Source organism: Clupea harengus, unplaced genomic scaffold, assembly GCF_900700415.2.
Source record: "Clupea harengus unplaced genomic scaffold, Ch_v2.0.2, whole genome shotgun sequence".
Classification (NCBI taxonomy): domain Eukaryota; kingdom Metazoa; phylum Chordata; class Actinopteri; order Clupeiformes; family Clupeidae; genus Clupea; species Clupea harengus.
The window spans coordinates 1-15,000 of NW_024880326.1; the positions used below are offsets into that span (position 1 = coordinate 1).

Here is a 15,000-nt window from a genome sequence, read left to right on the forward strand (position 1 = left end):
AGAAGGGAGAAAAAGAAACACTCACATGAAAAGCAAACTCTCCAGAGAAGTCATACATGCCGCAGGAGTGCATGAGACTGAGCGTGTTCCTAACGGCCTCTGCGCTCAGCACTCGCTCGCCTGTGATTGGACAGATGCCTCCATTAGCCAGCGTGGCACCCATCACACTTCCTGATTCACAAGTGACCTCTATAGAGCACAGCTGAGCCAATCAGAGACCAGGAAACAGTAACACAGATGATGAGACAATGATGCATAAACAAGAAATGAAGAAATAAAGACAAGATAAAATACTTCAGACAGTGTAAAGGTAAAGGTTTTTGATCAAACAAAAGATGAAGGTAGACAGGTAAAACGAGTGATGAAAAAAGATGAAGAAAAAAAACAGGTGAAAGAAGACCTGGATGGGATAGAAGACAGCACAGGTGATGAGGAGCACAGTAAACAATGAGTTTTGGTGAATTAAAAAAAGGTTTACTAAGCAGAAAGCATTCTGAGTAAAGGCTAGAATGTCAGGTAAATAGCTGTATTGAGACATATTCTGGCCCTCTGTGTGTCCTGACCACTAAAGGAAGACGTGAGATTTGATATTGTGGGATGGAACAAACTTTCTGTGTCTGACTAGATTTGGTCTATCACAGTCTTATGTCTGATAACAGATAAAGTTAATATATATATTTGTTGAGGGATATTCAGGGAGCATCATAGCACTCACCTGGAAATAAAAGTCCAATGCATCAATCATCTCTGCCCCATGTGGGAAACACTGCATCAGAGAAATGAGAAGACACTTGCATGAAAAATTCAACTCTCCCTTCCAGAGCAAAAAGCCCTTCTAAGGAAACTCTACAGAAGGACACACCACTCTTTGCTGTTAGCTGAAGTGATTTAAGAAGAGAATAGCCCAGCTCCTAACGATCCTGTGAAAAGCAGAATAGATCTTAAAAACCAACTGGCCGTATTATGGCTAATGATTCTCCAACAAACCTCAACCTAAACTGTCAGCTTAGGCTAACCCTTTAACTGAATTCCTTGTCCAGGGCCATCTAAAGGCCCACTAAAATGAAGCTCAACCATAAATAGTCTTCGACAGGGTATCAGTGCAGGTTTTTTTTTTAGCTGCATACCAATGATAAATGCATAGCGCATAGCATTCCCTATCACAAGTATAGCACTTAGGGTGACCGGGTGTCTTGCTTTGCGTTGTACGGCACAGTATTTTGACCCTTTGTCCCACATCGTGCATATTGATAATTGACAATGTCCTGCATTTTAATTGGTCATTGGTTTTTCAATTGTCAGAAATACGAACACATGGATGTGTTCTTTTACCAGCCCGGCACATGAGCCGCTTATGCCATTGAGGCATATGTCCTACTCTGTTTAATAGTGCTACATCAAAAATAGCAACCTGGCTCATACAAATGCAACATAGCCCAAGCTGTTTGCTCGATCTACCACCTGGCCAACCGACTTGCAAAAAAGGAGCTGGAAATAAAGATGGAGGGCAAAAGGCTCAGATTCGACCCACAACCTGTTTACCTCGGAGTGACACTGGACCGCAGTCTGACGTTTGGTCCCCACCTCAAGAACGTGGCCGAGAAAACCTCTAAACGGGTCAACATAATCAGGAAGCTCACCGGTGTGAACTGGGGGGCAAACTTCACGACCCTCCGAACCTCGGTCCTCGCCCTGGTATATTCGGCTGCTGAATATGCTGCCGCAGTCTGGGCCCACATCACTCACACCAAGGCTGTCGATGTGGTCCTTAATGATGCCATGCGTCTCATCTCTGGCACCCTGAAACCCACCCCAAAGGAAATGCTTCCCGTAGTCTCAGAAATCCCACCTGCTAGCATCCGGCGTGACTACCAGGTCCTAGAACTGGCAGAGAAGGCAGTCAAGGAGGATAGCCTGTTCCCTCCCGTCCAGGACGACACCATCCCCCAGCGCATACCAAGACAGCACTTTGCTACCAAAGCTGCAGCGCTCTGCAGGCAAGGCCCACTCTCCACCTCTTGGGTGGAGCAGAAATGGCAGGGAGAATGGAGAAGCTCACACACCACTCTGCACACCTTCATCGAGTCCCCATCCACATCCATCCAAGGCCTGGACTCGCCTCAACCACCTCCGCACTGGATGGGGAAGGACTCGGTCCTTTCTCAAGATGTTTGGCGCTTGTGAAAATGACCTATGTGAGTGTGGTGCCCCGCAGACTATCCCACACCTCCTTCAGGAATGCCCAATATTCATGCCACCCAATGGGCTAGACGGTCTCCACGCTCTCGACCACGCTACTATTAAGTGGCTGGAGGATGCAGACATCCCAGTCTGAATTGTGAAAGACAAAAAATGAAACGAACGACGACGAGCCCAAGCTTGTCTAAAAGTCTCAAATAATTGACTAGAGGATAAAGTAGGCCTATATGTGTTTACGAGGTGAAAGGCAGAATGTTTCTTATTCAGTTAGATAGACATTATATAAAAGTTTTATGTTAACTCTCAGCATTGGTAACATGTCCCACATTGTCCCACACAAACTTACTACTCATCCCACATTTGGTCTGTTTGCATCTGTTCACCCTAATAACACTGAAAAGACCACATGGCTCACCCTCTTCTCCTTCATGTAGTATCCAATGGCAAAGTTCCTGTCTCCAGTTTCCTTTTCCGATTGGAACCTGTAGAGAAGGGAGAGGGACATTCACTGGTTAAATCAACAATAAGGAGTTTGTCTCAAAACTACCAAGCTATCATTTACAAACACCAACAACAGCACAGCTGGCACTAATAGAAGCTAGCTAGCTTGCTCACTGATGCTTTTATACAATTTACTTGGCGACATACTGTAAAAGCTGTTCTTACTGCACTCCACTGTTCTTACGACAACAAAACTACTCTGTCTTGTCTGAGTCGCTAGTGAGATGACAAGAGTGTTCATCTCCCATTGACATGACTAGGATCATCATTAAGTATCATTTAAAAAAAAATCTATATACCTATATACAATGATTTTAAAAATTGTAAAAACCTACATATTGCTGCTTTAAACCAGCATGACAAAGCATCAGTGGTAAGGGTAGGTGTGGCTCTAATGTCTACTCACGTTGCGTTACTGAACCCTACATACTCCTGGCCAGCCATCTTCTTCACAAATTCCATCACCTGAAATACATGGACAACACATGCAGTGACCTCCAGCTTCATGACAAATGACAAGTGCCATAAATGACAAGTTAATGTGGTAAATGCTAAAGGTAAGTTAACATGGTAAATGCCAAAGGTAAGCTATTGTGGTAAATACTAAATGTAAATCAATGTGGTAAATGTTAAATGTCAGTTAATGCTGTAAATGTTAAAGGTACGTCAATGTGGTAAATGCTGATGTACTCACATAGTCAAACTTCTCTGCCTTGTTGGTGCCAGGCTAGAAGGGAAAGGAGATGTATGCAAGCAAATAAAAAAACATTCATTTAAGGAACTAACAGTCAAATAATGTTATAAAATTGATTGATTATTTATTACCACTAAATGTAAATTATTATATGTGCACTAATGTGGCATTGTACTGTCTGTATTCTGACTAATAAAAGACATCCTCAGTGAATTACAACTGATCAATTCATACATTATTTGCATTCAGTTCACACCAAGTGCCCTAATCCTGCACTTGCTGTAATGACTTACATGACTTAAGAGAATAATCTCCAGTATGACCCATACCACATTAAGATCGTATCTGTACGCTGCTAATGTGGAATAACACTGAGGATTGGCAGGTTCAGTTCACAGGGGTAGTATCGGGACAGAAATAAAGATCACTGTACACATGCTAAGGTTCTTCAAATTAGAGCGAGTTATTTTAGTAGCTATAGTACACACAGCTATCTTAGTTTATTATACAACTCTTCAGGATGCTGCAGAATGCTCAAGTGATTTGAATGGGCCACCCTAACGCTTGGAGATCCGATAACCGATTGACCGCTGCCAATAAACACAGCTATTTTAGTAGCCTATAAAGATTGTTAGGAGTTCACTTCCACCACAGTTGCTACAGATGTTTGTGATTTGAAATTGTGTCAGACCAAGATAACAACGTACTTGTCTGTAAAGATGACTGTGAATTTGATTATGATTTAAAAATCACACCTGTGCGCTGATTACTGATCAATAGTCAACCTTTCCTGACCAATCAGAGTTGAGGATTCAGTGCTGCCAAGTTATGTGAAACAGTACAATCTCTGTTTGCCCTCGTCAAATCCACTGTTACTCTCTATTAAAGATCACAGTGCACATGTTAAGTCTCTTCAAATTATAAGGAACTCCTAACCTGCACAACAAATGTCAAATGGCACCTCCCCTGCTCCTCTCAAAGGTTAACTTTAATCTCTAAGAGCTAGCCGCTATCCGACAGCGGGCCCTCCACCGCAACAATGTCTGCGTTTCATCGGCTCCAGCACTTTGTGTCTAAACCCACCAGTCTCTTACTTGATTAATTCCACATGTCAATGTTTTACTACTGCACTGACTATGAGCATTAGGAGTCTTGAATAAGGCTCAAGTTAAAACACCTACGTACACCATGACAGGCTGTAGTTATTCAGTAATGAAAGTGTACTGTTGCGTAAACACATGACACAGGACTCCAGAGGATTCATTCATCTAACTACAGTGATGGGCCAGTTTTAAATTCTTGATTCACAAGATCAGTCCTTTAGCGGAGTGGGTCTAAACATGGTCAGGGTCCTGAGATGCCCCTCAGAGGTTACCCTACAAATGTGTACATACTGCTTTAGGTTCACAAACAGTTACTGAGGAGGTGGAGTGGGCATACAGCATGCAGTTTTTTAGAGACTAGGAATAGGAACAGGAAAACAAAGTCAGTGGTTTATCAGGCAACCTGATATTACTATACAGTACACTGAGTAGACATACAGTACGGCTTAGCAGCTAGCTCAGAGATGAGCTACTGTTTGTATCCACACCATCTTTACTTGTCCTTTTCCATTCATACACACATAAAGGCAGATGAGGTGGTCCCACAGTGTTTACACAGTAATGTTGTAAGTGTTGATTAATATGCATGAATCATATCACAGCATCAAGTGATATGATTTGCAGCACTAACCTAATTCTGAAGTTCAACACTAGTAATGCCTACACTGCACGAGGAAAACATATTGCGCATGTATTCCTATCATTACTGTAATATCAGAATCATATCACAAAGGCAATATTGTTATTTATTACTACTCATGACTGTATTGTATGAAGAAGCTCATGTGAAACACATTCACCTAATTTCTTTGACCACACAGAAAATAGTTGCTATGGATCCGACCGAGGTGACCTAAATAGCCCATCACAGCTGTTTGCTTTAACCTGTCATCCATGCCTGTTTACAGTCGGACATCACCGTTTGGTTTTCATCACTCCTCTCCAGGCCTCGTCTCTGACACTACACAGCCGTGTAAACACACACCCTCGCTATGTCATCCGTGATTGGCTCGACAAGACTGATATACGTACATGCACACCCCCTCACCCATATCTCATCCACACACCTACTCACCCACCCACACACACAAATATATACAAACACACTCTTCTTTTTCTTTCTATCTTTCCTTCCCTCTCTGTCTATCTATCTTTCTCTGTCTTTCTCGTTGTGATTGGTTGGACTCAACTGATACAAACACCCACTCCCCGTCACAAATATCTCATCCACCCACACACCCCCGCCCCACACACACACACATACATGTACTCTCTCTCTTTCTCTTGGTTCTTCGCTGGACTCAACTGATAAAAACACACATATAGCTCATCCACCTACCCGCAATCATCCCTCTCACTCTCTCTTTGCTCTTTCTCTCTCCCTCTCTCTCGGGCTGAACTATGGGCTTGAATCAAATATTATGTGCGTATATTTACACAACATTTCATAGCAAAAGTGTGTGTGTGTGTGTGTGATGTGCCGGCACTAGGGTGAGTATATGCTCTGACTTTTACATTTAGTCATTTAGCAGACGCTTTTGTCCAAAGCGACGTACAAGGGAGAGAATATTCAAGCTACGAGCAATAGAACCTGGTGTAACAATAAATAAATACTACTTTACATAAGAAATATAACAAAATAAAATAACAAAGAAAGAAAGAAGTGCAGAAATGTAACTGCTGTAATTGCAAGTTACGCACTAGTCGAAGTGCCAGTTAGGACAGGAAGTGCTCTCTGAAGAGTTGGGTCTTCAAGAGCTTCTTAAAGGTAGAGAGGGACGCCCCTGCTCTGGTAGTGCTGGGTAGTTCATTCCACCAACGTGGAACTACAAATGAGAATAGTCTGGACTGCCGTACTTGCACAGACGGCACTGCCAAACGACGCTCACTAGAAGAGCGCAGCATCCTGGGTGTAACATTTGCCCTTACAAGTTCAAGTCCGGGTGGGGGGACTACGCTCTCCCTTCGCTGCAGTGTGTGTGTGTCTTACTGTCTGCTGTGCGTCAGAGTCTGTGTCTGTGTACGTGCATTAGAGGAGGTTAAGGCATGGGTGAGTGTCCTTAGGCTCGCCTGTGTTTGTTTTTACCTACATCAAACTTTATTTTATTTTATTTATTTATTTATTTATTTATTGCCTACATTACAGTGGGTTTGTGTATGAATAAGATAAAGCATTATGAGCAACCTCTTAAAACTATTTTAATGTGCAAAGAATAACCATCTAATAAACTTAAAATATACCACGTATACATTCTTTAACATTTATTAAATGAATGGCTGCGCTTGATTTAGAAATAACACAATAAAAGTGATGTGAGAATGTTGCTTTCCAATGTTCACTTAAAGTTTACCTTGATGAGAGAGCTGATTACAATTGCTCCAGCGTTGACCATAGGATTGTGTGGTTTATCTAAAAAAGAAAAAAGAGGATGGGACATAGAGAAACAATCTCACACCACTGATGAAAGACAGATGAGAGGAGCAGGGAAGAGAGAATAGGGGATGGGTGGAAAAAAAATGCCTTTTAGTTTTCTCCTAATAGTATCGTCTCACAGCTGTGTGGATCCTCACACTGGGTACATCCACAACTACCTATGCACACTCACTGAGGTCCAAGGGAAGTAAAATAGATGTTAAAAGAAGCTAAAAAAGAGATGAGAGAACGAAAGCGAAAGAAAACATGACAGAAAGGGGATTCAAGGCACAGGAGAGTCGATTCCTGTATTTGACAGTGTGTCTGTGCCTGGTCCCCCTTAGAGCAAGCACAATGGCAACAGGTGCAAGGAAAATCTCCTTGTTAATCAGGAAGGAACCTTAAGCAGAACCAAGGCACATAAGGGGGGACCCATCTGCTTGAGGTCGGCCGGGAGGAGATAGGAAGGGGGGGATGGGGGAGGGTTGTGTGGCAGAAGGTGAAGGGAAACAACAAGTGTTGTACACAGCATGCATTTGGTAGATGTACATAATATATATACAAACATCACATGGTATATACATTATACATACAAAAACAGCTTAGTGGGTATACGGTTTGCTCATAGGGTTACTGTATTTCTGACTGTGAATGACTTCAAATATGTACAAAAGATGTGCATAAGAGGTCAGCAGAAGTGTACATCTAAGAGGGAGAGAAAAGAGGCATAGGGGCCGCTGTCACTCACCGTCCTCGTCCAGCGACAGGTTGTTGAACTTAAAGCCACTGGGCTCCTTTCCCACATACCGGTGCACAACCTCAGAGCCTGCCTCGTGCACAGCGATGGCATACTCCAGCGGCTTCACGCACGACTGCAGGCAGAAGGGCATCTTAGTGTCGCCCACAGAGTGCCTGGACAGACAGACAGATAGACAAGAGCACATCAGAGGGTGGACCACTGGCATCCCAGAATGCAATTGACTCAGAAACATGCCATCTGACCTACGCTCTTTTTGGGATCAGCATTGACCTGCTTCACATGGACTATAGTAGAACCTGACACATTGCATCTGTTGATATTGCAGAGGTATTGATATTCTCGTCATTTACATGTTGTTGTTGTGCTTTGTATTGTATAACCCAGGTAAAAAAAAGTACACTGAAGTATACTTAATTAAAGTCTGAGCTACCCATTAGCCACTTTCTGTATCGGCCACTGGAACAATGATGAAATATTCCAATCCTTATAATAATAATAATAATAATAATAATTAATTTAATTTATAGCGCACTCTATATTCATCTGAATCTCAGAGTGCAACAGTAAAAAACATAGTTAAAAAACAAAACATAGTTAAAACAACCTATAATAAAAAGTAGTTAAAAGCATAGTTAAGAACATAATTGAAAAAAAAACATAGTTACAAACATAGTTAAGAACATAGGTAAAAAACATAGTTAAAAAAAAACAAAGTTTAAAAACATAGTTTCAAAACATACTTATGGCCTAAGACTCATCATGTAGCCTAGACATATGTTGGTCATATTGCACTGGAGGTAAGCTTACGTCCTTTCTCCCCCCTGCCTGCCATTGCAAATAGGTAAGTTTGGTTTTGACTTCATAGTTCCAGCAATGTAAACCATCAACAGAAGATGGCAGCTGGTTTCCACCCAATACATTTGCATATGTTAAGGCGGTTCATGAAAATGTGTTGTGTTATGCAGATTTTAAAATGTACGCATTCCATCCAAAAATAACTTTCTGGCTACACCATTGGTATGAGGATGTTAAAATATATTTCATAATTAATGATATGCCAGTATTAAATCAATTTGATGCTTTGTTGGCAGAACGATCGCATTGCCAAAGAATACTAGGTTCGAAAATACAACGTTTGCCTGTTTTAATGTGAATTCTGATATAAACCATGCCCACTTGCTGTCAGTTTTGTTGGTTGAACAAATACAGATACAGATAATGACATCTTTGTACACCTCTACTAAACAGTGTACTCATATTAAGTGCACTGAAGTACTACTGAGGTAGAAATGTTTCTGTAATAAGTTCATTTGTAATATCTTTTTGGCACTTGTATTTTGCACACAATAATGTGCTAGAAATGTACTTACTGACACATACTTCATTTTACCTGGGTACAGTCATGCTAATAAAGCCCCTTTAAAATTGATTGGTTCTTGGTTCAAAAATACACATGACAAAATTGGTGCAAAGAGGTATCTGATTGATCAAGCTGCTCAATAAATGATTTCATCTGAACTAAACTACAACTATATATCTTTAAGTTATCACTAATGTGTGTCGTATGACTGGGGCCTGTATCAAAGATTCTGCAGATTCTCCATGAATGCCTGATATACTGCATTGCTCTCTTACCTTTGTCCATCCACAGTACACAGCGAAACACCCCAAAGCTCTGGATTGAACTTCGCCAAATGAGGAATATAGTCTGCAACCTTAATTCACACACACATGCAAAACACAAAAAATTAGAGGTCAAGAAGTATGTAAAAAGCAACCTTAAGAACAAAACTGCTATGACATACAAACTGCACTAACACACACTGACTGGAAGACTTACATGCCCTTTCTGCTCTGCATGGACCTTGGTGTAAATCTCGTTTATCTTGCTCACAAAAGCCTCAAACTCCGGGATTATGAACTTCTTCTGGAAGGCCTGGGACAACAGCATAATATTCCCACCAACACACCTATGAGGCAGTTAATTTGTCCATTATTTTCAGTGTGATTTCTCTGGTTGACAACCTGTACGCACAATCACACATTTATAAACAATAAAGAAAGTTGTGGAAAGACTGTAGCGTTCTGAACAACCATCGCAATGTCAACAGCTTGACAAAGTCATGCCAGAAAAACACTCTGAGGAAAGGACACATCCAAGTTACAGTGTCGGGATGACATTCAGAGGGCAATGGCTTTGGACTGGGGATGCGGAGGACATTGGCTTTGGCCAGCGCTCTGCTGGGACAGTGTCTGGTTTGTCCAGAGAGCCACTGATCACCGTTACATCTGATTATGAGGTATGCAAGTTTGTTTTGAAGGGAAGGGTCTCTGGCCGCAGGGCTGGTTTGGGAGACAGTGGGAGGGGATAGTTAAAGGTTTGTGATTACAATGAAAGGAATTCACCCAGCTGCTTGGTTCTTTCCACCGCTAAGCCAAACATGTGTTGGGGGGGGGGGGGGATGGTTGGGGGGGTAGAGCCTGTGAGACAGGCCGACAGAAGTGGGCTTCTGCAGTCTCATCGCAGTTTAACAAATAAACTTTAAAAAGACACAATGTCAATATATGTGTATCCTAGGAAAACAAAACATTTTCTGTGTTTTCTTTTTATTTTATAGGACCATATTACCAACTGTCATTATCTCAAGCTGTAACATCGCTGCCATCCTGACATAGATAGACGGGGAAAGCCGTCTCTGTGGTTAACCACAGCGTAACCGCACAAAGTCTGGACACGTCTCACTGCAAGTGGACACTGGCCTGACCTTAAGGTTCAGACATATGAAGAACCGGTCTGTATTTGCGAGTGAGAGGAAAATCTTGTCGAGGGAGGTATAAATAGCCTGTTTGGCATGGGACGCCACTGATTACAGAGTGTTTGTGTGTGTAATATGAGGAACTCAGCCCATGCTGCTGTGTGTCATGGGTAGTCGAGAGACACAGGAGGAAAAGAGGGGGACTCACTTTCTAAAGAGCTCTTTGTCCATCATGACTTCAGTGATCGAGTCGCGTACGGTCAGGTGGAGCTTCTCCATGCAGTCCTTCAGGCGGGGGTCTGTGATCAGAAGGCCCGTGCTCCTCAGAGCCTGGGGGTTTGGAATGGAGAGATCAGACGACAGGAAGGAAGGAGCCTTTATTTAACAAATTGCACTGGAGAAAGACACCTTTGTTTATATTTATAGTTGTGAGGAAAAAAATACAACATGCCGGCACACTGATTGTCAGCCACAGGGCTAAAAAAAGAAATATAGTCAGCAGGGGAGCGATTGGATTGTTTACATTCGCAGGCACTTCGTTTACATTCGCAGGCACTTCACTGGTCAGTGGCACATACAGTAACCTTTCCTCAGGGATTATCATTATTGATGTTTGGTACTAGGATCCCTGAAACTACCATCGTTCACACATCTGCACATAAACAATGTACTCATGCAGTTCAACTATGAAGCAAGGAGCTAAAAACATCATGATCAAAGGTTTAATAGCCAGGGAGCCCACATAGTGATAAAATATGAACTTCCACTGTAATGTACAGTCAGTTGCTTTGGATAAATGCTGAATGAACAAACTTGAACTATGAGCGTTGATTCAACAGTATATTGATCGTGACACACTGATAGTGATTTTCATGTTAATGGATCTATAATTTCTGTTTAAACAAAGCCTATGTATGCTTCCTGTATTACACTCTTCTGTATTTCAATTTCAAGGCAGTAATTACTTTATTGATTTAATAAAATAAAGCACCTGTTACTGACAGAATTAATACACCAAGCTGCATCACTTGTTCCAATAAAATAAAATCCTAATAAACCAAAATCCAACCAAATGAAAAGGAATAACAACAAAAGTAAACAACAGGATAACACAATAACAGGATAAAGAAGTAGCCTAACCCTACGCACTATATAACAACGGGGGAACAACTAATATGAACCACTGAAAACGGCTAAAGGGGATTAATGTTCTCTGTTAATCTCAGTTTGATTTGTCTGATAATCAGATTTACGCATACTCACGGAGATGAACTGAGAAATAGAGATTTTCTCCTCTCCCTGTGTGATTGTGTAGAAAAGCATGTCTTCCAGTGCCGAGAAAAGACCCGTTCTTTTTTCATTATGAATATGCCTGTCGGAAAAAGTTATAATTCCTACTGTGTCACAAATCTGGAACTGATAACAAATCAGTTAAATATAATAATTGGTCGACAAAACTATGTACTGTGCTGAAGATGAAAACATTGATTTCAACAACCGACATACTGTCCACTCACATTTCGGAGAATCCGTTACCATAGTGCTTCCTCCTGTAAGAGGTTCCACTGTACCTTCGTTTGTTCATATTTTTCCGAAATCTAGAGACGGACGCTCTTGTCACATCTTTCACGAAGTATTCCGCAACTCCTGCGTTACCTACACGCAAAAGTTTTAGGCAAAACATGTTTGAATGCGTGAGCGAAAAGTTCTAGAGAGACGTTCGCTGGCTTACCGGAGCTCTTCAGCCGTGAGCGAGTATTTTGTGGTGCCAAAGTGAGAGGCCCTGAGCATGATCAAGTGACGACCAGCAGACTAAACTCTATCGACAGCTGGACGGTGACTTAAAACTGCAGTTACCTGAAGTGGCCAATCACACAGAGAATGGGGTGACAGCGCAGCTGTCTTTGTGCTACTAGATACATCGACTTGATGTGTTTTGAAAAGAGGTTGTCTATTTAACAGAAATTAAAATTTGTAACTGTAGAATTTAAGAGAGTAGCAATTATCACATACTAATACTACAGCATGCAGTCCAATAACCCTTTGGATTTCCCTTACTTTCTCAACAGTAGCCTGTTATTTCTCCATAAAATGATATCTTATACTGGACAGTACAGAGGAGAGTTGTGCACCTCCAGTATGTGTGTAGAAAATTAAATCAAACCCATACAAGCTTTGTTATATTCATTTTTTTATTTAGCTTTATTTAATTTGTACAGAGGTTACAGTACAGTAAATTCATTCAATATCAATAAAAGCACTGCATTAGTTTGACAGTCACTTATTGTAACAAATTATGCCGCTCCAACAGATGTAGTCTTCACAGTGGGTGGTTTTAGGAAATGCACATTAATGGTTAATCAGTTCATCAGCTGCAGGTGACGTCCCGAAAGGAATCTGATCCAGGTCCGTTCCAGTGTCAGCTACCCTATTTAAGATTAAAGGAGCATCGTGCGCATAAGACCTGCCCCAGGACAGCTCAGGCCAGTTTGGATCTAGATGATTTACAGCTTCTTCACCCACTGTAACCCAAATGCTCCAATCCAATCGCACACTTGCAAACACCCTTTTCACACAGTGGTAGCAAGGAAGGCCTCATCAGAGTTGGAGCGGAATCACTTTTTTCCTGGATCACAAATAATAAGGCAAAAACAGCTCAGCCAGCTTTTCTTAGGTAATATTTAAATATACAATAACTTATTGGCAAATGGTTTCCTCCCCAGCACATAAACACATTATGCTAACCCTACCTGCGATCCATACATGTAAAGCACGGTATTTGTCAATCTACACACTCTTAGCAGGCCGTGGAAGCACCAGTTTCAGGCCGATGTCGACCACCCAGGAGGGCATGTAGGAAAGAGGAATCCACACAAACTTGGCATCCCAGCCGGCGCTGTAGCGGGTGCGTGGGTAGGCAGAAGCCAGGGCGTGCTCCATGCAGTTGGTGACTTTGCTCAGGTCGGAGTCACACACGGCATTCATGATCAGCCGCTGCACCTTGATGTCTGTGGATAGACAGTAAATTGCCAAACAAATAGAAAATTAATGTCTCAAGCAATTAAACCCCAAAGACATCACCCCAAAGTACATTAAACATAGCACTATACATAATACTGAATGATTTTTTTAATGCTAAAACACAGTTGTCAATATTCAATCTTGGATGACATCATAATATCTCAAGTACAGCCATGACAGCTTTATAAATTTACTGATGGATTTTTTTTTTGCAGAAAGTATGCTCACATTTGTCGAGATATTTCTCCCCATAGCTGGCGCGGACCTCAGGGCTGAGCTGGTTCCACAGTCGGTTGAGCTCTCTCTCGATGGGGTCCAGGCTTGTCACCGCGGTCTTAAAGAAACCCGGCTCAATGATGCACACCTTGATTCCAAAGTAGTGGATGTCCCTCCTGCAATCATCAAGACAAGAACAACAACAGATAACAAACATTACACAACTTGCTGTTTTATGCTGTCTTCATTTGGCAAGTGAGCTTTTCCCATGAAAGCCCAGAGAAGGTTGGATACCAACCCACAGAGACAGCATACCTTCCTCTTTGCCCATTTGTGTTTTCTGAACCCTTGGTAAAATGATTGCATTTCTTCACGAAATTCACAATTTTAACACAGAATTTGGATCCACAATGATTTCTCTGTGCTGTTCAGAAAAGAACAACTATACATTTTCTTCACTAAAACTTGTGGAGAGAATGAAAATCTAAGAGGGGAAAGAGTCCAGAGACTTGATTTGTTTGACCTGATCCAATCTTACCTGAGACAGTCGGAGAAGGACTCCACGCCGAACTTAGAGATGCAGTACCCGCCGCCATTAGCAGCCACTCTGCCCAGCACTGACGCCACATTCACAATGCGTCCTTTGGCCTGCTTGATGAGAGGCAGGAAGTTCATGGTCATCTCGATACAACCCATCATGTTGACCTTCAGTGTGGCGTTGAAGTCCTCAATCTTCATCCACTCAGAAGGCCCCATGGGTAGGGACCGCCCTGCGTTATTCACAATGCCCCACAGGCCTGGCAATGGAGGAATCAAATGAAGGTAAGTGATGTGGTGTAGTAGTATTCAACCTGGGCATTGACTTCAGTTCTTCACTACACCCAACGGGCCTAACCAAGGAAAATCACTAAATAAAGTGAGCAAGTAGTGTGTGCAGAAAATGAGAAAAAAGTAATTTGGGGGAGTATGGATGCTTAAAATCATATTTGGGAGTGTCAGTGCTTAAAATCATATTTGGGAGCTTGACTAAACAGATCCAATCTCATGACCCCTGACCTCTATCCCCAACCTCCTTCTTGGTCCACTCCGCGGCCTTCTGGATGCTCTCGGTGCTGGTGATATCCAGCAGGGTGGTCTTTAGGTACGGCCCCGTTGCCCTCTTCAGGTCATCCGCCCCCTTCTCTGTGAGGCAGCCCGCTAGAACGCGGAAACCACGCCGGTCCAGCCGCTTGCACAGCAGGTTCCCGAAGCCCGTGTCACAGCCCGTCACAAAGACATACTTGTCATTGATTGTGTCCACCTCCTGGCTGTCCAGGTAGAAATAGACCGCGACCCAT

At 42.3% G+C, this 15,000-nt stretch overlaps 2 protein-coding genes across 2 annotated transcripts in view; both read right to left on the minus strand.

Moving 5' to 3' along the window:
- Window positions 1–25: 25 nt before the first annotated feature.
- Window positions 26–12,245, minus strand: LOC122131890 (glutaminase kidney isoform, mitochondrial-like; the record flags this gene model as incomplete). The annotated part of the gene is made up of 13 exons (XM_042706607.1): window positions 12,159–12,245; window positions 11,944–12,082; window positions 11,690–11,798; window positions 10,635–10,756; window positions 9,511–9,640; window positions 9,306–9,385; window positions 7,659–7,822; window positions 6,849–6,907; window positions 3,395–3,427; window positions 3,107–3,165; window positions 2,615–2,681; window positions 716–766; window positions 26–202 (listed from the first exon to the last, which is right to left on the minus strand). Coding segments are annotated over exons 2-13 (1,119 nt in total), but the record flags the coding sequence as incomplete, so codon positions are not given.
- Window positions 12,246–12,600: 355 nt separating this feature from the next.
- Window positions 12,601–15,000, minus strand: part of rdh5 (retinol dehydrogenase 5 (11-cis/9-cis)) — a 4,609-nt gene continuing 2,209 nt past the window's right edge. Inside the window, exons 3-6 of the mRNA XM_042706605.1 lie at window positions 14,720–15,000; window positions 14,202–14,460; window positions 13,676–13,839; window positions 12,601–13,434 (exon numbers count right to left, since the gene is read on the minus strand). The exon at window positions 14,720–15,000 is cut by the window's right edge and continues 45 nt beyond it. Coding sequence (XP_042562539.1) covers window positions 13,214–13,434; window positions 13,676–13,839; window positions 14,202–14,460; window positions 14,720–15,000 — 925 coding nt within the window. The 3' untranslated portion in view covers window positions 12,601–13,213. The remainder of the gene's footprint in view (window positions 13,435–13,675; window positions 13,840–14,201; window positions 14,461–14,719) is intronic.